The sequence below is a fragment of the Oncorhynchus masou genome, chromosome 28 (assembly GCF_036934945.1).
Source record: "Oncorhynchus masou masou isolate Uvic2021 chromosome 28, UVic_Omas_1.1, whole genome shotgun sequence".
NCBI lineage: Eukaryota > Metazoa > Chordata > Actinopteri > Salmoniformes > Salmonidae > Oncorhynchus > Oncorhynchus masou.
Genome location: NC_088239.1, coordinates 50,523,113 through 50,546,035, shown reverse-complemented (window position 1 = coordinate 50,546,035; position 22,923 = coordinate 50,523,113). Strand labels below are relative to the sequence as shown.

Below are 22,923 nucleotides of genomic sequence, written 5' to 3'. Positions count from 1 at the left end.
CTCCACGTCTCCTGATGTACTGGCATGTCTCCTGGTAGCGTCTCCATGCTCTGAACACACACTGACAGACACAGCAAACCTTCTTGCCACAGCTCGCATTGATGTGCCATCCTGGATGAGCTGCACTACCTGAGCCACTTGTGTGGGTTGTCGACTCCGTCTCATGCTACCACTAGAGTGAAAGCACCGCCAGCATTCAAAAGTGACCAAAACATCAGCCAGGAAGCATAGGAACTGAGAAGTGGTCTGTGGTCACCACCTGCAGAACCACTCCTTTATTGGGGTGTCTTGCTAATTGCCTATAATTTCCACCTGTTGTCTATTCCATTTGCACAACAGCATTTGACATTTATTGTCAATCAGTGTTGCTTCCTAAGTGGACAGTTTGATTTCACAGAAGTGTGATTGACTTGGAGTTACATTGTGTTGTTTATGTGTTCCCTTTATTTTTTTGAGCAGTGTATATATATATACACACACAGTTGAAGTCGGAAGTTTACATACATTTAGGTTGGAGTCATTAAAACTAGGTTTTCAACCATTCCACAAATTTCTTGTTAACAAACTATAGTTTTGGCAAGTCGGTAAGGACATCTACTTCGTGCATGACACAAGTCATTTTACCAACACTTGTTTACAGACAGATTTTTTCACTTATAATTCACTGTATCCCAATTCCAGTGGGTCAGACGTTTACATGCACTAAGTTGACATTTAGAGACTTTCCCAAATAGACTCACAGCTGTAATCACAGCCAAAGGTGCTTGTACAAATTATTGACAGGGGTCTGAAAACGTATATTTTTGTATTTCATTTTCAATAAATGTACAAAAAATAAAAACATGTTTGTCATTATGAGGTGCCTGAGATGGCGGTTTCCACCATCGTAAACACACCAAATGATGGAATTTCTTGTGGGAGACTGGTGTCACATCGTTCCAGACACTTAGAGAATCTTTGCCAAGGCTCATTGAAGCTGTTGTGGCCCAACGCTCTATTAAGACACTTTATGTTGGGGGTTTCCTTTATTTTGGCAGTCATATACCACTCCATATGTCTACTGTTATTAATGTTACACGACCAATAATGCCACTATAGCTGTCTACTAGTGTTATGGTAGGAACACTTCTTACCCAAGGCAGGTGCATCCAGAGGCTTGACTGTTGGAAGTGTTTTCCTCTTGAAATGAATTGACTCGATCAATCTTTGCTTACCAGATGGCAGACACATTCATCCAAAGCCACTCATACACTACATTATATTTTCTACAGTAATACAGCAGCAGTTCGGGGTCACACAGCAGTATAGATTTTCACACTGTGACAAATACTTTTCACTCTAAGCCCCTGTGGGATTTTCACTCCTAATACGTTTGGTCACTGTATCATTTCCCTAACTGCCTAGTCATACTGCTGCACTAAGGTGAACTCCTATGTCCACGCTGCATACAGTCAACCTCTACGCTCTACCTGACTCTCCCTAAATAAACTGAGGTGCGGGCACAACCTTTCTTGACTAATATCTCCCAGCTGTCTGTTTAGCTGTGATGCTATGAGAAAGGTTACACCCCAGTTTTCCTCTTGAAACGTCCCATATCTTCTTCCTCGAGACGGAGAAAGTGGAAGAAAGAGGTAGAGAGAGAAAGACTTGTTGGCTAATTCACTGTCATTTGTTTATCATCCTGATTAACCTACCTTTTAAAAGTACTGTGCAATGTTTGGGATTTTGGCTGGTTGCTTGCAAGAGGACCTCCTTCAACCCTCCCCTAACAGCTACCTCTGACACCAACCCACTGAGACAGGATATCACTGGAGTCTCCTCTTTCAGCTGGGCCTGTGTGTGTGTGTGTGTGTGTGTGTGTGTGTGTGTGTGTGTGTGTGTGTGTGTGTGTGTGTGTGTGTGTGTGTGTGTGTGTGTGTGTGTGTGTGTGTGTGTGTGTGTGTGTGTGTGTGTGTGTGTGTGTGTGTGTGTGTGTGTGTGTGCCAGTCCATGTTTAAACACAACATAAATACCCTCTTACGGAGATGAGGATGTTTTTCCCAACGTTCTCATGTGTGTATGTTTTGGCGCAAGAGGAATGTGTTTCCTTGCATGTCACTAAATTTGTGGTCAACTTTTTTTTGTCATCTATATTTGGTGGTGTGTATGCTTTTGCCAGTGGGCCTGTCTGTCTGTGCTTGTGCATGAGTTCCTAATCCAGTGGTTGTCGTCTCCTCTCAGGTCGTGGTGGTCGCGTGGCAGCCCATGGAGGTACTCTGTCCTCCTTTATTGTGAAGAACATTGCTCTGGACAAAACAGACGATAGCAATCCTCGCCAGGCCATCCTCCGACACGCCAAGGAGGCCTCCGAAAACCCCTACTGGGTCGCCCCTGCCTACACCAAGTAAGACTGGCCACACGTACACACACACACACACACACACACACCCCTGGGATGACGCGGACAGACAGTAAGGTGAGTCTGCACTGGGTGTAGTTTATGGCAGTGTGGCTGTGCTAAGGATCCAGCCTTCCTGCCTGGCTGGCTTGGTGACACGTGAATGTTTAAAGAGCTGCAGCCTAGGCCTGGAGGCCCACCAACAACCAATCAGCTACCTGAGAGGGCTTGTGTTTCACCTCAGTGTCCACAGACACGCTGGCTAAAGAACGGGTCTATTCTTGGCTGAGGATCTAAAGGTGTTGAAGGAGAACTTCCACATTCTGTAGACGTATCGGATCTCTTGATGGTGTGAACAGGCCCATATCAATGTAATTCATGGCAGGGTGTTTGGCAGGAGATAAGCTCACCGTATTTTAGTTGGAACAGTAAATGAGTGAATGAACTTATTGAGGTTGACAGTTTTACCTTATATAACCTTTTAACTCAATTGAATGATCAAAGTCTAAAATGACCAGGCGTAAGAATAGGTCACTCCCCTGAGAGAGTTTTCCCCGTGTTGATGCTATTGCTCTAGAGGTTGGAGTGTAGCCTGGCCCTGGTTTGGCCCTCTGGGAGTGAGGTTGGAGTGTAGCCTGGCCCTGGTTTGGCCCTCTGGATGGAGGTTGGAGTGTAGCCTGGCCCCGGTTTGGCCCTCTGGGAGTGAGGTTGGAGTGTAGCCTGGCCCCGGTTTGGCCCTCTGGGAGTGAGGTTGGAGTGTAGCCTGGCCCCGGTTTGGCCCTCTGGGAGTAACAGCAACAGTCACACCTCTCTTGGCCCTGGTGTCTGCTTGTTTGGGTGTTCACATGCATTATGCATCAGTCTAATTATAGCGACACAATCCCAATAGATTGTCTGTCAATAGCTTATCACCTCACCAGTGGACAGGTGCAGAGATGAGTGATGGAGATGTTACCATCATTATCATCATCCTCTTCATCGTCATCCATACAGGTACAGGTAACTGCCAAAATAAAGCTAACACCAACCTAATAGGGCGATGAGCCACCACGAGCCAGACCAGCTTCAATGCACCTTGGCATAGATTCTAAAAGTGTCTGGAACTCTATTGGAGGGATGTGACCATAGCCCCTCTAGTAATTAGTAGGATTTCTTTGTCATAAATCCTCAAAGTTCCAGAATGGGGTGAAAATGATGGTTGATGGTGGTGGAAACCGCTGTCTCAGGCGCCACTCCAGAATCCCCCATAAGTGTTCAATTGGGTTGAGATCTGGTGACTGAGACACACACACACTTTAAACCCCCTATGTTCCTTTGAGATCCCTCTTTCAAAGTCACTGATCTCTTTTGGCCATGGTAGCCAAAATAATGGGCAACTGGACATTTGTATACAGTACCCTAAGCACGATGACCCTAAGCATGACGGGATGTTAATTTCTTAATTAACTCACCAGTGTGGAAGCACCTGCTTTCAATATACTTTGTATCCCTCATTTACTCAAGTGTTTCCTTTTATTTTGGCAGTTACCTGTATGTGTGCTTAGCAAGTATTTAGTGTTGTTGTCAGTAGGGTAAGACACTCCAAGGTGCCATAATATCAAATCAAACTCTATTTGCCACATGCGCCAAATACAACAAGTATAGACTTTACCGTGAAATGCTTACTTACAAGCCCTTAACCAACAGTGTAGTTCAAGAAGAAGAAAATATTTACCAAGTAGGTTAAAATGAAAAGTAGTAATAAAAATGAACACAATAAGAATAACAAGGTTATATACAGGGGGCACCAGTGTACCAAGTCAGTGTGCAGGGGTACAGGCTAGTTGAGGCAATCTGTACATGTACACTCGTGGCCAAAAGTTTTGAATGACACAAATATAAATTTTCACAAAGTCTGCTGCCTCAGTTTGTATGATGGCAATTTGCATATACCCCAGAATGTTATGAAGAGTGATCAGATGAATTGCAATTAATTGCAAAATCCCTCTTTACCATGCAAATGAACTGAATCCCCAAAAAACCTTTCCACTGCATTTCAGCCCTGCCACAAAAGGACCAGCTGACATCATGTCAGTGATTCTCTCGTTAACACAGGTGTGAGTGTTGACAAGGCTGGAGATCACTCTGTCATGCTGATTGAGTTCGAATAACAGACGATTGGAAGCTTCAAAAGGAGGGTGGTGCTTGGAATCATTGTTCTTCCACTGTCAATCATGATTACCTGCAAGGAAACACATCATTGCTTTGCACAAAAAGTGCTTCACAGGCAAGGATATTGCTGCCAGTAAGATTGCACCTAAATCAACCATTTTTCTGATCATCAAGAACTTCAAGGAGAGCGGTTCAATTGTTGTGAAGAAGGCTTCAGGGCGCCCAAGAAAGTCCGGCAAGCGCCAGGACCGTCTCCTAAAGTTGATTCAGCTGCAGGATCGGTGCACCACCAGTACAGAGCTTGCTCAGGAATGGCAGCAGGCAGGTGTGATTGCATCTGCACGAACAGTAAGGCGAAGACTTTTAGAGGATGGCCTGGTGTCAAGAAGGGCAGCAAAGAAGCCACTTCTCTCCAGGAAAAACATCAGGGACCGACTGACATTCTGCAAAAGGTACAGGGATTGAACTGCTGAGGACTGGGGTAAAGTCATTTTCTCTGATGAATCCCCTCTCCGATTGTTTTGGGCATCCGGAAAAAAGCTTTTCTGGAGAAGACAAGGTGAGCACTACCATCAGTCCTGTGTCAAGCCAATGGTAAAGCATCCTGAGACCATTCATGTGTGGGGTTGCTTCTCAGCCAAGGGAGTGGGCTCACTCACAATTTTGCCTAAGAACACAGCCATGAATAAATGGTACCAACACATCCCCTGAGAGCAACTTCTCCCAACCATCCAGGAACAGTTTGGTGACAAACAATACCTTTTCCAGCATGATAGAGCATCTTGCCATCAGGCAAAAGTGATAACTAAGTGGCTTTGGGAACAAAACATCGATATTTTGGGTCCATGGTCAGGAAACTCCCCAGACCTTAATCCCATTGAGAACTTGTGGTCAATCCTCAAGAGGCTGGTGGACAAACAAAACCCTGCAAATTCTGACAAACTCCAAGCATTGATTATGCAACAATGGGCTGCCATCAGTCAGGATGTGGCCGAGAAGTTAATTGACAGCATGCCAGGGCGATTTGCAGAGGTCTTGAAAAAGAAGGTTCAACACTGCAAATATTCTCTTTGCATCAACTTCATGTAATTGTCAATAAAAGCTGTTGACACTTATGAAATGCTTGTAATTATACTTCAGTATTCCATAATAACATCTGACAAAAATATCTAAAGACACTGAAGCAGCAGACTTTGTGAAAATGAATATTTGTGTCATTCTCAAAACTTTTGGCCATGACTGTAGGTGGGGGTGAAGTGACTGCACAGGTAACAAACAGCGGGTAGCAGCAGTTTACAAGGGGGGGGGGGGGGGTCAATGTAAATTGTCCTGGGGGTAGAAGCTGTTGAAGAGCCTTTTGGTCCTAGACTTGGCGCTCTGGTACTGCTTGCCGTGCGGTAGCAGAGAAAACAGTCTATAACTTGGGTGACTGGAGTCTTTGCCAATTTTATGGGCCTTCCTCTGACACCATCTATTATGTATGTCCTGGATGGCAGGATGCTTGGCTCCAGTGATGTACTGGGCCGTTCGCACTACCCTCTGTAGCGCCTTATGGTCAGATGCCGAGCAGTTGCCATACCAGGTGGTGATGCAACCGGTCAGGATGCTTTCGATGGTGGAGCTGTAGAACCTTTTGAGGATCTGAGGACCCATGCCAAATCTTTTCAGTCTCCTGAGGGGGAAAAGGTTTTGTCGTGCCCTCTTCACGACTGTCTTGGTATGTTTGGACCATGATATGTACACCAAGGAACTTGAAATTCTCGACCCGCTCCACTACAGCCCTGTTGATGTTAATGGGGGCCTGTTCGGCCCACCTTTTCCTGTAGTCCACGATCAGCTCCTTTGTCTTGCTCACGTTGAGGGAGAGGTTGTTGTCTTGGCACCACACTGCCGCCAGTTCTCTGACCTACCTATAGGCCGTCTCATCGTTGTCGGTGATCAGGCCTCCCACTGTTGTTTCTTCAGCAAACTTAATTATGGTGTTGGAGTCATGTTTGGCCACACGGTCATGGGTGAACAGGGAGTACAGGAGGGGACTAAGTACAATCTGATCTAGTCTGGCCTAAGTACACCCCCTGATCCCTGTAGCCCTACCTGTAGCCTCTCATCTGGGGGGCCTGGTTCAGCCGATCCACCCAGTATTGGAAGATCACTCATTACCACGGCTAATTGGAGTGTTGACACTAATGAGTCGCATTGTAGCACTTGGGTACTGTGACATTCATGATCAAATTAACTGGTTACTCCCTTTGTTGGGCTGTTTTAATGGGTTCCCTCTGGTATCTGGAACACACATGAGACAGAACAGAGTGGATATTGCATTACAACTCCCTCACCTGATCATTGAATGACCTGGATGAAAGTTCTGGAAGAGTGGGTGTTGTCTATAAAACATCCTTAGGAAAGAGTCACAGAGTAGGAGGCATATTGCAGGTGTTTTAGGAGGTGCTGGAACTAGTGAATGTTTTGGAAGAGCATATTCTTAATTCCCGTACTCCTTCCTATAGTCTAACCTTGTGTGTGTCTTTTCTGCGTAAGTCTGTGCACGTTTCACTGAGTGTGTTACATCCCCTCCGTAACTCACACAGGACAGATGTTGTTTTTTAATCACTGCTCAGAATAGACAGTGATGAAAATAGAGGAATGTTTAATCTCATCCTGTCCTGCCGCACTGGTTTATGTCCTTTCACTACTTCTCCGTTCTCTCTTTATCTTGTCCCTTCCATCTCCCGCATCTGTTTCCATTGTCTGTTGAGGGTTGACCCTGAATTCGACCCTCTTATTTGGATTGAATAAGGATGGTTGTATTGTACTGTATCAAAGTAAAAGATGTGTAGTAAGTTGTCTCCCCTTCTCCCTGTCTTCTGCCAGGACCCAACCAGATGCCATTTTTCAAGAGGAGGAAGAGTCTGATGAAGAGGCTGACAAGGAACCAGAGTGGAAGAAACGCAAGATCTGAGCCGCAGCAACCCCTTTGTGTGTGTTTGTGCGAGTGTGCACTGGTGTGTTTGGATATGTGCATGTTTTTGTACTTTACTGTACTTGAATCAAATGTAGTGCCGTTTATGATCTCCTGGGAAACAGTAATAAAAAGGACAGCCCATCCAAGTCACACTCGCAGTACTTTTACCTCATTTTACCTCATCTCTTTGATGCTCATAGCTTTGTCTTTGGACCTGTAGAGTCCAAGATCAACCCAGATCAAGATTTTATTGTGATGCATTATGCTCCACTTAGAAACCAGATAGATCAAGGTGGATTCTATCAGAGAATTCACCCTCTTGGACGTCCACTCAGTCTTAGTCATGGACTGAAGGACGTGCATGTGTTTCCTTCAGTGAGTCACTCCTTCAAATAAATATTTATTTAGATGTTATTTCTAGTGCGCAGTTTCACTTGCAGGACTCAAACATTCCTAAATATTGATGGGAAAAGTGAACATTTTGCATGAAAATGAATGATTGCGTTCGGAAATACCAAGACAACCCCATGCCATGTGGTGTAAATTACGATCCATCATGTTGGAGAATAGTTTGGGGGGTATGAATTGACTAGAAGGTTATGTTTCTGTCCATATCAGCAGGCAATATATCTGTTATACATACCCAATAGAACTATATGGGTAACAAGCTGCTGCATAGCTAGACATTTTTTAAATATACTTGAATCACTTCCTTTCACCTCACCCGGAAACTAGATAGTGACGACAGTCAGCAGTGTTGTCCTAAATCTCTTGTACAACCTGTAGTGTCTATAATTACGTTAGTGTGACAGAAAAAGCTATGCCATACAGTTCATGGATCACATGTCCGTGTTCATTACAATCCCCTGGAATGTAGCCTCTGGTTAACCCACCAAACAGTTGTGTGGGATTGAAAAGACCATTCCGTTTCAACAAGTTCTACTATAGTGCCTTTAGAACGTGTCAGTTGTCTTTCACTGGTGTGACTGAAGACAGGCATGGAAAGGGTTCGATTTGTCTTTCCTTCTTAGTGAATGAAATAGCAAAGGGTGTGCTGCGCTTTGGCCTGCACAAACAATCATCCCAAGAGATCTGGACTAGAAAACGTGTTCTTAACACAAATCCTCGAAAGCTGCTCATTATCTGGGCTGCGGCCAGATCGCCATGAAAAAGCCTCAAACGTCCTGAAAGCCGTAACATCTCCCAAAGGAGCGTGGCTTTAGCCAAGCCCCAATCCTCCTGCCCAGCACTACTATTTCAAATGCTGACGTCACCAGCCACTGGCTCCAGCAGTGTCTGTTACCGGCCCGGGAATGCCACAATGTTAGAATGCAGGCGAGCTATGGGTGATATCACAGTCCACCCATGCCCAGTGTGATCATCTGCCTCCTTTAGTAGTGGGCAACGGGTGTGTTGGGGCTCTGTTTGGCACTACGGCCCGTATAAGTCATGGAGGAGTCAGAGGATCAAATCTCTCCTCTGTTTTAGTCTCAAGTTTGTCCCCATCTCCTTGCCGTCAATAGCTCAAGAGAGGGGCATGTTTTGGCCGGTAGTCCAGGCGTGAAGTCTTGATCCTCACAGGACGGTTGTGTGTACATAATCAGTGCTTTCGTTTTATCCACTGGAGAAAAAAAAAATTGAGGTACATCAACCTTGAGGTGTATACACACCGGCAGAAGTTGACTGACTCACTCCGCCTGGCCAACTGTGCCATTTTCTCATCAGCGTTTACATATCTTCTCTGCACGGTGGAAACATTCCCGCTGAGTGCCTCGATTTACAGCATGGTGTCGCTTTACAGCAAGCTTTTGTTTAGCGTACAACCCTGGGCCAGCGTTCAGGAATGCACAACACGAGTAAAGCACTAGAGAGCCTCTATCTCCTCTCTCTAATCCGGTCCTACGACTCCCTACACACACCTACAACCCTCTCCCCTGACCCGCCCTAACTTTGATTGCTGATGACAACCTCCAACATGATACATTATTCCACAATGAGAAATACTATTGCACTCGCCTTGCTTACAGTCTTAGAAAAGTCTCCTTTTCTCTTTATTTTCTCCACAAATGTATGTCGGGGAGAGACTACTTATGTTATGAAAGACCTTTCTGGCTGGCGAGAACCTGGCAATCTTTTTCAGATTCTACAGCTCACTGAAGCAACAAGCATTTAGTATTCAATAGCCATCAGACAGACATTTTGATAAAAATGAGTTTAATTCTGTAAAAAGTTATAAAATGAGTAATTGTACAAAAATAAAGTTTGTTGAGGGCTTTGGTTCAGTAACACAAAACATTACACCTTTTCTTTCGCAGGCGATTATAACACAAAACATGGGTCTGAAAACAAAAAAATGCAATCCTCTCTGCCTGGTGTTGGCACTGCAGATTCCTCTGCTTTTACACACACCTTCACAAAATAACTGCCAGCGTTATGAACACACAGGAAAAGGAACACTGACAGTTGAGGAAACAACCATATGTGAGGACAGAGGGGGAGTGGTCAGCCACAGTTCGTTCACACACTTAAAAGTAACATACAGAAAGGTAAGGGCCCAAGAGGCTGCTGGAAAGGCTTACACAGAAATCAGTTATTAAAGGGGATGATGATCCAATTGATGAAAGCATCCTGTGATTAAAGGGGTCGATCTTTCTCCGACAGTGTTTGGCCTAAATTCATCTTGATGCCGTGGATTTGTTCTGTGTGCCGGGGGAGATTATGGGGCTAAAGCTGGCTTGGTTTCTGTTGGGTGAGCACAGATACTCTGGTCCATAATCCATGCTAACATCAAGGCCTGTTCTGGGGCTCCCTTTCTCTGGGTTTCACTCAAAAGCTATTCTATATGGACAAGGGCATAGCACTGTAGTAATATGCCTTGAAGATTCCTCTGTTTGGGTTCTTTTCTGTTAAGTAGTTGTTTTGGGTGAGGATTGATGGTATGCTGTATAGTGCTCACACTGAGCATGCCTGGTTACCCCAGTGCTCCCCTCTCTCCCCTTTAGTAATGTCACAATCTATGTCCGTCTCTTTGTTGTACTGTCTGGCCCTAAGACATGTATGTCGGCTTGGCTAAGAGTGACAGAGCCAGATCTCCCTTAAATGGTTTTAAACACCAGGGTGCCTTTGCCAGTGGGAGTAGTGGGCTAAGCTGCATGTTAGAGGATCGTTTTCAAACTAACCCCAGATCAGTGAGAAAGACCTGTGTCAGAGCAGAGACAACAGAGACAGAGACACTCCCAGGAACGCTAAAGCCTACTGGGACAGTAACAACTACAAAGCCTTTGCCCAGACTTGGTGTAGAGCTAGGACCAGGCTGAAGGGTTGAGATATAAGACCCTGGCAGCCAAGCATACATGCATACCATCAACTTCTGCACTGTGATGGCCAAAGGACACTGGGTCCATTTTCCACAGTCTAGTCCCTCAAGTGTTTTCATTATGATATCAAGAGATTTTCTTGTGGTCTTTTGTAAAGCGGTCAGTTAAATATTACTTTGCAAATGGTGTGATTGAAAGAGAATGAAAGTGCGTTGAAAGCAGTGGTCCTGAAGGCTGCCCATAACCAACCTGTCCTGTACCTCCTGAGGTCCTTTTGTTATTCTGTCTATAATTCAATGTAGTCTTCTTTGAATGTGGGGAGTATCATTGTAGGGAAGGCTGCACAGCTGTCTGGGATAACCACCGGCAGTACGACTTTATTCTGTCCTAAAAAAACAACAACGAGAATGCAGAGTTTGTATGCTCCTTGTAAACATGCCATGGTTTTGCCCGAAGTCTGTTTTCCCCTTTACTTTGATAGAGTCAGGAGTGAGGAGCAGCTGACTGGTCTCTCCCAAGCCCTCAGCCCCTAACGTCCCAGGCCTCTCTGCTTTCCATTAGTGACGAATGAGGAACACTGTCAAAGACGCTCAAACCTGGCATCCTTCAAAATGATCGGAAAGCAGAGATAAGATTTTTTTTGTTTAGAAAAAGGTTGAAATTGGTCCACTCCAGGCTGTCTTTCTCTCTGCTTTCCCCCCCTAAACCTGATACCTTATGTTATTCTCATAAATCCATGATGTTTTGGAATCGGCAGTGGGTTTAGGATTATCTACCATGGAATTCAGATACAAACTGTACAGCGTTTGGAAACAAAAGGATGAGTTTGATTGGTTATGGCTGCACCTTGAACCCAGTTGTTTCAGCACAATCTGATTTCCCTTAGAAAACACATGCTCTGCTTTGGCACTATCCAGGACAAAACAAAGCTCAAATAAATAAGGAAAATCATAAAAATGGACTGCAATAAATAACAATAAATTAGTTAAATCTTAATAAATACATCTCATATATAATTTGAAATATTTGGGATTTTACATTGGTGTGTAGCACCAGACAGTCTCTGCTGTAGGACTAAGCCAGTCAACAGGTTGAAGAGTCCTCTCTACTTTTTTTTTCTCCCGTTCATTGTGAATGTAAACTTTAAGCTCCAGTCTGTGCAGTGGAACCAGAACACACTGGACTGCAGCTAAAAAATACTCATCAGGACGAAGTCTGTTCTCACTGTGAGCCTCAGGAGCTGACTACGTTCCTGGGAAAATAGATGCTCCCAGGAGAATCTGACATTTTGAGGAACAGACCAGCTTTCAATATCCAGATTTCTTCTGTCTGGTTCTGTCTCACCAACTCCATTGCAGGCAAGTCTTTGAGTCTAACAGCATGGTTCAACAGGTAAATGAGACAGTATCCATGTAGACCTCCAAGGACGGGGTCCAACCATGAAGTGAATACTGAGCTGAATTGACAATGTATCTTTAATGGGCTGTTACACTGAATTCCAATGTAATTTAATGTCAGTCATCAACTGGCATTAGAACATAGAGGAGTCCCTACTCCACTGTGACCTGACTTGGGCTCTGGATCAGCTTAAATCACTGGAGGTTTGGGGACTACACCATCCCTGTTCACCCCTTTGCAGCTTCACAGGAGAAGGACAGGACACGCTAACACTGGCCATGGGTCCTAAGACACCACTGGAGTGGACTATCCGTCTCACGTTCTGTTATTTTCCACTGTGTTCCTTCCCTTGAAAAGGCAGTGCCAGCCTCTGAGAGGCTTTATGCCACTGCCCGCTTCATTTCTGTCTGTCAGCACTTTGCCTTTCTCTCTCGTTTCATCTCTCCCAGAGTCAAACACAACCACACTTGCGGGCGGAATGCTTCTGCAGAATGTGGTAGTCCTCGTTGTTGTCATCCAGGAACGACAGGTCGTCGTCAAAGGCAATTGGTCGACAGCAGGTGCGGGAAGGTATGTCCTTGACCAGCTTCTTGTTGTGGGTGAGGTTGTTGAGGATCTTGTCATAGTTGGTCTCTGCGTCTGAACAGGGGCCGCTGCAGTATCGGAAGATCAGCTCCTCTTTGGTCTGGTAGCCCAGACCTAAGTCTGTCACGTTGAGATGGACCTCTTTTAGCAAGCAGCCACGGCCTTCAACCGGCTTCGTCCGCTGCTCCCCTCTTTCACTGCTCCTCCCTTTGCCCCCTCGCCCCCGACCCTTCTTCTTCTCCGCGCGTCCTCTTGCCCGTCCTCCTCTCCCCTCTCCTCTCCCCCCTCCTCCTCCTCGGTCCGTGTTTGCTGTTCCTCTCTGTCTCTCCTGCTCTCTCTGCTCCCTCCTTTCCCTTGAGCCGCCGGCGGGCTCGGATGATCTCCTCAGTCTGCCAATGGTAGCCTTGATAAAATCCATTACGTCATCAAACTGGTCCGGATATGGGCCTGTGATGTCATCTGTAAGAGAGAGGATGCATAGAGGAAATGACTGATTAATGCAATAGTAAAGTCAACGCATTAAAGTGACAACATATACTGTAGTAATAAACAATAGAAGTAAAAATAGTGATGGCAACAATTTGAATGTTAAATCAATATAGTTTCCCTGTGACAAGGTAGCGATGCTTCAATAACTGTAACAGTTGACAGTTCCATACAGAAGATTGTTTCAGTAATTCTCGTTATACTTCTTGGAACAGACCACCTTCTCTTTCCCTTTTTAAAATACTGAATCAGAGCTTCAAAGCACCGCTAGAAGGGAATCATATGGATTGTGATATGGAGAGAGACCATTTCATCTCTCTTCAGCACTTATTCTATTTCAAATTCAAAACATGCAGGAAGCCCTCCGCCATCTGCAGAGGGAAACAAAACCCCAGAGAGCCCTTTGATCCTCATGTAATACACGGTGATTCCATTATAGTGTAAACTCCCTCCTCCTTCTCAGCATCGCTTAAACGTCTGGCAACTCACTCAGAAGATCACAGAAAACATTATTGTTGAATGACTCAATTAGTATGACACTAATCATATTACCCAATATGAATGTCAGGTGTATGATGTTTTTTTATGTTTTAATGTGTGTTTGTGGCTAGCTTTTGTGCGTGTGTGTTCGTTCAGTGAAGGTGGGGTTAGTAGAGAAGGAATGCCCTTAAAGCTAGCCTTGGCATGATTTACTCCAGGCCTCAGTGGACTGGCCTGTGTGTGGCGGGCACAGGGCACCCAGGTAGGTTGTGTAGTGTGTCTATCTGCCAGGTAGAGGTGTCAGTAGCCCAGCCTCTTCTTGCCGTTGGGAGTCACCTGTCTCACCTGTCCCACTGCCAGCGTGCAGGTCATCTGATCCACCCAGCTCCACGGCTGATTGGGCCGTCGCGGTGGTATCGGGTGAGCCAGGGACCAATCTGTTTAGACACCCTGTGCCCTTTGATTTAAGCACCTTCTATTGTGTGGCTATCAGCTGATGGACGATAGAGTAGACAGACAGACAGGGATAGCACCTATTCTACACCAGCTGTCAGACACAATTGTTCCACAGCCCAAACGACAGCAACACCTCCCGGCTCTCCCCGTGCACCTGTTTCAAATGTTCTCCAGAATCACGTTTGTTATGATTTCGGGTGTAACGCTCCACTGAGAACAAAGTGAAGTCCTGACAAGGCATAGAAAAAGATTTTTGTATTAAATACTTCACTTCACATAGTTTTCTTGCCTAGTGGAGCATGCACCAGAAGCCAGACACAAGTATCTCTAGAGGCAGTGGATCAGCTGCAGAGACACTTGGCTCCAAAGGTTTCTTGGAACTGGTACAAGATTCATCGCTTACCACAGACATCGCACCCGAAACAAAAGGCCAAACCTCCCATTGAGTTCCAGGGTTGTTTACACCTTGGTGCATTGTTAACGGTCTTAAGTTACAGAACAGGCTGAGGTGATGTCACTCACCGCCGCTAACTGAATATGAGGTGAGGGGAAAAACATTTATCTGTTCTAAATGTTCCATGCCTTATCTAGAGCGCTGCACAGTTTACTACTGTGTAAAGTCAAGACTGTTATGTTCTTTTAAACAAATGGAATTCCTTGCCCTCGAAGATGCTTAAACGAGCCTAAACACAATATTTTGCCCTTGTTGGTTTTGACTCTGCCGTATTGTCCAGTCTTTCTCCTGTGATCTGCATCTGTTTCCATGTTCCTTTACTCTAACTTGGTTAGGGATAAAACACAACACGCTATGTTTTCTTGACAGGGAGAGGGCACAGGTCCTGCAGTCCCAAAGAGACGGGAGTGAAGATAAACAAGCAAAGGGAATGTCAACTCTAGCCTCTGTTTGGAACTGAGGAGCCGCGCTCACTATTTCTTGCTCCTTCTGCCGCATGGATGTTTTTACCATCAGCGTGATGCTGCCCACAGCAGTAGATGTTTTTACCATCAGTGTGATGCTGCCCACAGCAGTAGATGTTTTTACCATCAGTGTGATGCTGCCCACAGTAGTAGATGTTTTTGCCATCAGTGTGATGCTGCCCACAGCAGTAGATGTTTTTACCATCAGTGTGATGCTGCCCACAGCAGTAGATGTTTTTACCATCAGTGTGATGCTGCCCACAGCAGTAGATGTTTTTACCATCAGTGTGATGCTGCCCACAGCAGTAGATGTTTTTACCATCAGTGTGATGCTGCCCACAGTAGTAGATGTTTTTGCCATCAGCGTGATGCTGCCCACAGCAGTAGATGTTTTTACCATCAGCGTGATGCTGCCTACAGCAATATATGTTTTTGCCATCAGCGTGATGCTGCCCACAGCAGTACATGTTTTTACCATCAGCGTGATGCTGCCCACAGCAGTAGATGTTTTTACCATCAGCGTGATGCTGCCCACAGCAGTATATGTTTTTGCCATCAGCGTGATGCTGCCCACAGCAGTAGAAGTTTTTGCCATCAGCGTGATGCTGCCCACAGTAGTAGATGTTTTTACCATCAGTGTGATGCTGCCCACAGTAGATGTTTTTGCCATCAGCGTGATGCTGCCCACAGCAGTAGATGTTTTTACCATCAGCGTGATGCTGCCTACAGCAATATATGTTTTTGCCATCAGCGTGATGCTGCCCACAGCAGTACATGTTTTTACCATCAGCGTGATGCTGCCCACAGCAGTAGATGTTTTTACCATCAGCGTGATGCTGCCCACAGCAGTATATGTTTTTACCATCAGCGTGATGCTGTCCACAGCAGTAGAGAGAAGTGTTTAATTAAACCTACTGTTAGACAAACTGCTCTGAAGTAGGTAGTCAGCAGGATTTATCAATGACTAGTCTGGCCCCATGGGCGCCTCAGTTGAAGTGCCCTTCAACAATTAAAAAGTAGGTGAAAAAGGTAACTCAAATAACCAAATTCAACCTAGCTAATTTCCGATTCAGACAAAATTGTTTGACTACAAAGGTAGCAAAACTGTACTTCCATGATGTCTGTAGCTTGTGAGGTGTGGAAACAATGTTGCTTTTATGGATTTTGTTTTGTTGCTTTTTGTGTTATGTTGTTCTGTCTGCGTGCTACGTGTTGATTGTCCTATGCGGCTCTGCATGTGCTCACTGTTTGTCTGTATTGTATTGTACTGTTATTGTAATTATTTTTAATAACCTGCCCAGCAACTGCGGTTGAAAATTAGCCGGCTGGCTAAACCATCACTTTTACTGAAATGTTGATTAATGTGCACTGTCCCTGTAAAAATCAACTGAAGCTCAAACAATCAACCCTCAATTACATTGACTGCTGTCCCTTTATATGGGATAAGCTTGCCTTGCTAGTTGCTACAATATGATCCATAGCAAAAGTTCATGGCTTGCAAGACTTTAACGCAAGTGTGAACCCAAGGAGAGCCTGTTCCTACCAAAGGAGGAACTCAATTTAAAACACATAATCCTGTATGTGACCTACGGAACACATGGCAACCTATGGCCATCACATAAACATATGTATCCTCTCTGAGGTTTGTGTTAAATGTTTGGGCGGAGTATAACCCCGTTTGTTTTGATAATCAGGTCTTTGAACAAACTGGGTACCAAACCATAAATGGTATGTTGAATGTGCATTTTCCAGCGGTCATGTTTGTCACCCTCTTCAAACCCATACACACTTCAAGGAACTGAGAACCAGTTGACTACTCAGTACTGCAGTCACTTTATTGCTATGGTTTTGCAACAGGGCCTCATCAAGCCACTTTAGTCTTCTGTTAGAGAATCCTTTTCTAGAACACGGTCTGATCTTAAAGCGAGAGTCCTTAATTGAATTAACAACAAGGCAGTCACCCCGCCTCTGTTTTAGTAAAAAGCTCAGGGATTGGCCTGGAGAAATGTAGGCACTCTCAAATTAATATACAGAGCAATGGATACAAGGACTGACCATCCAATATATAAATATGATAGTTTCACCATGTTTTGTGGCTATACAGTGTTTTACATTTACATTGTAAACAATGTAAAACAAGCTTATATAGTAGAAGTCAGAAGTTTACATACACCTTAGCCAAATACATTTAAACTCAGTTTTTCACAATTCCTGACATTTATTCAAGTATAAATTCCCTGTCTTATGTCAGTTAGGATCACCACTTTATTTTAAGAATGTGAAATGTCAGAATAATAGTAGAGAATGATTTCATTCAGCTTTTATTTCTTTCCTCACATTCCCAGTGGGTCAGAAGTTAACATACACTCAATTAGTATTTAGTAGCATTGCCTTTAAATTGTTTAACTTGGGTCAAACATTATGGGTAGCCTTCCACAAGCTTCCCACAAATAGTTGGGTGAATTTTGGTCCATTCCTCCTGACAGAGCTGGTGTAACTGAGTCAGGTTTGAAGGCTCGCACACATTTTTTTCAGTTCTGCTCACAAATGACCTATAGGATTGAGGTCAGGGCTTTGTGATGGCCACTCCAATACCTTGACTTTGTTGTCCTTAAGCCTTTCTGCCACAACTTTGAAAGTATGCTTGGGGTCATTGTCCATTTGGAAGACCCATTTGTGACCAAGATTTAACTTCCTGACTGAAGTCTTGAGATATTACTTCAATATATCCACATACTTTTCCACCCTCATGATGCCATCTATTTTGTGAGGTGCACCATCCCCTCCTGCAGCAAAGCACCCCCACAACATGATGCTGCCACCCCCGTGCTTCACGGTTGGGATGGTGTTCTTCAGGTTTGCAAGCCTGCCCCTTTTTCCTCCAAACATAAGGATGGTCATTATTGCCAAACAGTTCTATTTTTGTTTCATCAGACCAGAGGACATTTCTACATAAAGTATGATTTTTGTCCCCATGTGCAGTTGCAAACCGTAACCTGGCTTTTTATTGTTGGTTTTGGAGCAGTGGCTTCTTCCTTGCTGACCAAACTTTCAGGTTATGTCAATATAGGACTCGTTTTACTGTGGATATCGATACTTTTGGACCGGTTTCCTTCAGCATCTTCACAAGGTCCTTTGCTGCTGTTCTGGGATTGATTTGCACTTTTCGCACCAAAGTACGTTCATCTCTAGGAGACAGAATGTGTCTCCTTCCTGAGCGGTATGATGGCAGCATGGTCCCATGGTGTTTATACTTGTGTACTTTTGTTTGTACAGATGAACGTGGTACCTTCAGGTGTTCGGAAATTGCTCCCAAGGATGAAACAGACTGGTGGAGGTCTGCAATTATTTTTCTGAGATTTTGGCTGATTTCTTTTGATTTTCCCATGATGTCAAGCAGAGAGGCACTGAGTTTGAAGGTAGGCCTTGAAATACATCCACAGGTACACCTCCAATTGACTCAAATGATATCAATTAGTCTATCAGAAGCTTCAAAAAGCCATAACATAATTTTCTGGAATTTTCAAAGCTTTTTAAAGGCACAGTCAACTTAGTGTATGTAAACGTCTGACCCACTGGAATTGTGATACAGTGAATTAATAATCAAATAATCTGTCTGTAAACAATTGCTGGAAAACTTACTTGTGTCAGGCACAAAGTAGATGTCCTAACCGACTTGCCAAAACTATAGTTTGTTAACAAGAAATTTGTGAAGTGGTTGAAAAATGAGTTTTAATGTGTATGTATGTGTATTTAAACTTCCGACTTCAACTGTATTTGGGGCTCTGATGGGGTATGACAGTTCATGAGGCATTCATAAGTAATATTCTCCAATAATCAATGGGTATATATCACAAGTCCAAAAATGGATGTAGCAACCAAGAATTGTAGCTTTAATCAGAAGAAAGTATATTTGACTCACACTTCAGCAGGTGATAAAACACTATCAGAGTCTTGACTTACATTTATCCTCCATGGAGATTTCCTGCAGGCTGTGAGACTCTGACTGGAACTCTGGCTCTGGTTGCTCCACAGACAGGGACAGAGAATCACTGTACCGATCCGAGTAGTGAGCTCTCTTGGCTGGCTGAAGGTTTTGGTAGAGGGGGCGTGTGGAGACGGAGCTCAGGAGCAACAAACACGTGGCCAAAACATCCCATAACTTCATCTTAGACTCAGTTCCTATGAAGGAAGCTGCAAGAAAACAAAACAGGTGTGTGAGGTGGATCATCTTTTGAAATAATCCTACATTTACAAATTAGATTAAAATGTTAAAGATATGTGTAGGCTGTGGACACAGGAAACATAGGACATAGTGCCAAAATGGGCTTAGTTTGGTCATCTTTTGAATTGCAAGAAAATATTACAAGCATGAATATTTGATGTTGATACTATGAAGGATGGGAATAAGGCGTAATAGATACTGTAGTACCTGACTGGCACATTGTTGACCTGCTTTGATACAGTGCAGAAAACAGTCTTGAGTCTTGATGACATCTTTCGAAATTCATTTGGCAATAGCAACCATCCTTCATGTCAAGAGGTTATGCCCATTCAACAACAGTGAAGCAAGCCAACTTGCTGTATATATGATGTTTTGTTGGCTATTGTGTTTTGGGACAGCTATTGGGGATCCAAATTAACAAACTTCAGAGACCATTATTTACATTGTATCAAATTGTATATCTTTCAACAAAAAGGTCAAATATAGCTAGAAAGTTATAAACGCTATATGTAGGCTAAATATAAACTGTTAGCCCATGGTCTTTAGGTTGACATGGTCTAGATATAATCTATAAATATGATTTCATACTGAACTATCCTATTACTTTTAGGGACCTCCATAGCTTCTACATGATACAAAATATTGATATTACAATAATGTAGTTTTAATTATTGTTTTTGTATATGATGGACATTCTGATCCAAAGCACCTCGATTACAACACATTTTTGACCTATTTGAGTGATCATTTACGAGTGCGTGTTACTGAAATGGATGGCCGTCACAGGCAAAGGGTGCGCCTCTACTCCAAAATTCGTTTATGGACGCACCATGCATAGAGTATTGGCTTGTGTTCAGTAGAAATTTGCCAGATGGTGAATCCCTATTGCTTCTGTGACTACTGTTAATTGAGCATTTGGCTGCAGCTAAAGTATGTCTATAGGGTGCACTTATTGAATAGGCTTAATGCATTAAATACATTACTTCCGATTTGCAACTAATACCTAGAACATTTGGCACACTGTTAATGCGTGTTGGAATGTTTATTTTCCTTTTTTTGTACGTTTTATTCATTGTGAATGCTTACTTTGTAGGCTGATCGACATTCAGAATAGGTCTGATATCCTCAAAATTCCTTCATCAATACTATAGTAGGTTAACAGCCTACACAGCCTACACAAGTGCATCTCATTTACAAACAAATAATATTGCACAATCAATGACTGAATGGAATGTGATTACCTTAAATCTGGCCCTTGCAGACCTGCAATTGTATCCGTATTAAAGTCCAACACACAGCGATGCATTTAACGTTCCGTGGTGAGTATGAAGTACTTGTATCCAAATTATATATTCAGACTGTACAGTTTTATCTGATCACATAAACAAGATCCGATGCGTTCAATTTAAATGACAATGTAAAAAAATAATAATAATAAGTAAAAATGCCACTCAGAATTAATGGAACTCTGCAGCCTACAGAGCGCCCAACCATGCGTCTGCCCACAGGTAGGCTACACGCTTAAGTGGCTAGCTGGCCAAAGTGCCTCTGCGCTGTCTATCCAGGCACTCAATCGCAAACTAATTGGATGCTGGTTTCCACATTGGAAATCCGAGAGAGATCCACCATCATCAACTGCAAGGAGTCAAATGAAGACATCAGCTTTACCGACGCCGAATTGCTTTACCGGCACCGAATCCGCTTTAGAGAGACAGTTTATTACGTGTTACCTTAAACTTTTTCAATGAGAGAAAATCAAATCATCCACCGGACCAACATAGAGTTAAGAAGATTTACTTGATGTTTTCATATCCCCAATGGACTTGGTATTCTAATAAAAAACGAGGGCAATGTGTATTCTCCATTATATCCAAGTGGTGTCCGTGCAAGGAGTGAGATGGTTGTCCACATGCGGGCTCTGTATATTCTCTCCAGACTGGCACTGTCAGTACAGATGTGCAGCTGTCTGCGCATCACGCTGTACGAGTCGCAGAAGACCGCCTGGATAGATTTATAGCTTTGAGCACGCTGACGTTTCGAAGAGTCCGCCCTCCTTTTCTCGACCTCTGCACAACCAAACAGCAAGTACAAACAGAAGTCCACGCAAACTCACATCTCCAAAACACCCCTGGCGCTCCATTTGCTGGGTCGCAGTTTTGGGATCTCTTTAGGAGTATGTCACTCTCCTAATGTCCTGGGGTTAGATTTCAGTAATGTGGAAGGCGATTTGGAGAGGTTCGTTTGCTATACATGTTCCTTGAATACACTGATCTTTACCGCGCGCACTGGGTGTCGGGTTCCAGCGACTCATAGATCAAATTAGGATGCCCACCACACTTATTTACTAGGACAGACTTGGAAATAAGTGTGATGGGCATTTGTGGGTAAAGGTGTAAATATGTAAGTTCTTTAATATTTGATGCATATGGCACAGATATAATTCTCCAAAATTGTTTGCACTGCAGCAGCTGTAGAATACCCATTACATAACCACTGGGCACACACTGGTTGAATCAACTGATGTTTACATGTCATTTCAATGACATTATGTTGAACAAAGTAGAATAGACTTTGAATTGAAGTCTGTGGCCAGTGGGAAGTATTCAGATGCACACTATAGCTTGGAGCAAATGGTCACTTAATAACCCGTGTTTGGTGTCGTTTTGCCTGCAGGGGTCTGTGTGGCCCACAATAGAGTGGCTATAAACCCTCTGTGATGTGGTACCTGAGAGGCCTGGTCCATTAGCCCTCCTCATTTACACTCTAGATCTCTTTCATCTTCAGGATAGCTACATTCTTTATGGTTTCACCCAACTGTTTATGAATTTAACTCATTTCAGTGTTGATGAGTTAGAATACACCCAGATATTTTACACATTCAAAAATAAAACATTTCGAGAGAAGGATTTTATTTATGTTTGACAGGCAAATTACAGAGGGCAACATTCTGGCTGTGACACAAGGGATGAAAATTCAACGGTTGACACTGTCAATCTAAGGTGACTGGTGATGTGATTTAGCTCGTTTTTATCACTCATTGGTATTAAAAGGGGCATATTTGTTAGCTCCGGGACTGGGATCACATGTTAATGTATGTATTCTCTAATATGTTTCTTTGTGTGTCTGCCTTGGTTACCATCTGCCTCCTCTTGTTATTGACTCCTTTCTACGTACACAATACTGTAGATTCCTCACTGTCATGTTCTCTTCAGAAGCTATCCACTTCATTGTTACTGGATCAGTAACATTCTGTGAGTAATGGGCGCTCCAATAACCGGTCGAGAGGTATACAATTGTCTAAATCCATGCCTTTAAAGCACACCTCTGGCTGACTGTGTTCCACTTATGTTGCATCTCATAATCATGCCTGAAACACAGCATAACAATTTTTCCTCAGTGAACCTTTAAGTGTCGTGTCTGTCTGTCAGTCTGTGTAAAAATGTCTGATGTTTTAAAAGCCAAGAGAGGTGATGTCCTGTACAACAGAACACTTGACCAGCCAGTACTTTCTAAGTGCAGGTGCAGTCTAAGGGAGTTTACAGTATGATATGTGCATTTAGTTTTTGTT

General features: G+C 43.7%; 2 protein-coding genes across 2 annotated transcripts in view; one reads left to right on the top strand and one right to left on the bottom strand.

Annotated features, from left to right (window-relative positions):
- LOC135517804 (WD repeat-containing protein 70) overlaps positions 1 to 7,642 on the top strand; it is a 79,838-nt gene extending 72,196 nt beyond the window's left edge. Inside the window, exons 17-18 of the mRNA XM_064942419.1 lie at positions 2,221 to 2,383; positions 7,400 to 7,642. Of these exons, the coding sequence (XP_064798491.1) occupies positions 2,221 to 2,383; positions 7,400 to 7,487 (251 nt within the window). The 3' untranslated portion in view covers positions 7,488 to 7,642. The remainder of the gene's footprint in view (positions 1 to 2,220; positions 2,384 to 7,399) is intronic.
- A 4,892-nt stretch (positions 7,643 to 12,534) lies between these two features.
- Positions 12,535 to 19,310, bottom strand: gdnfa (glial cell derived neurotrophic factor a). The gene is made up of 2 exons (XM_064942420.1): positions 19,094 to 19,310; positions 12,535 to 13,249 (listed from the first exon to the last, which is right to left on the bottom strand). The coding sequence occupies exons 1-2, from the start codon at positions 19,296 to 19,298 to the stop codon at positions 12,657 to 12,659; spliced, it is 798 nt and encodes a 265-aa protein (XP_064798492.1). The 5' UTR covers positions 19,299 to 19,310; the 3' UTR covers positions 12,535 to 12,656.
- Between the last annotated feature and the right edge of the window lie 3,613 nt (positions 19,311 to 22,923).

Bases quoted from the DNA above. Each gene is read 5' to 3' on its own strand.
- gdnfa (XM_064942420.1), bottom strand. From the start codon at position 19,298: ATGAAGTTATGGGATGTTTTGGCCACGTGTTTGTTGCTCCTGAGCTCC. The intron at 13,250-19,093 runs GTAAGTCAAGAC...TCTCTCTTACAG, and splicing joins AATCTCCATGGAGGATAAAT to ATGACATCACAGGCCCATAT.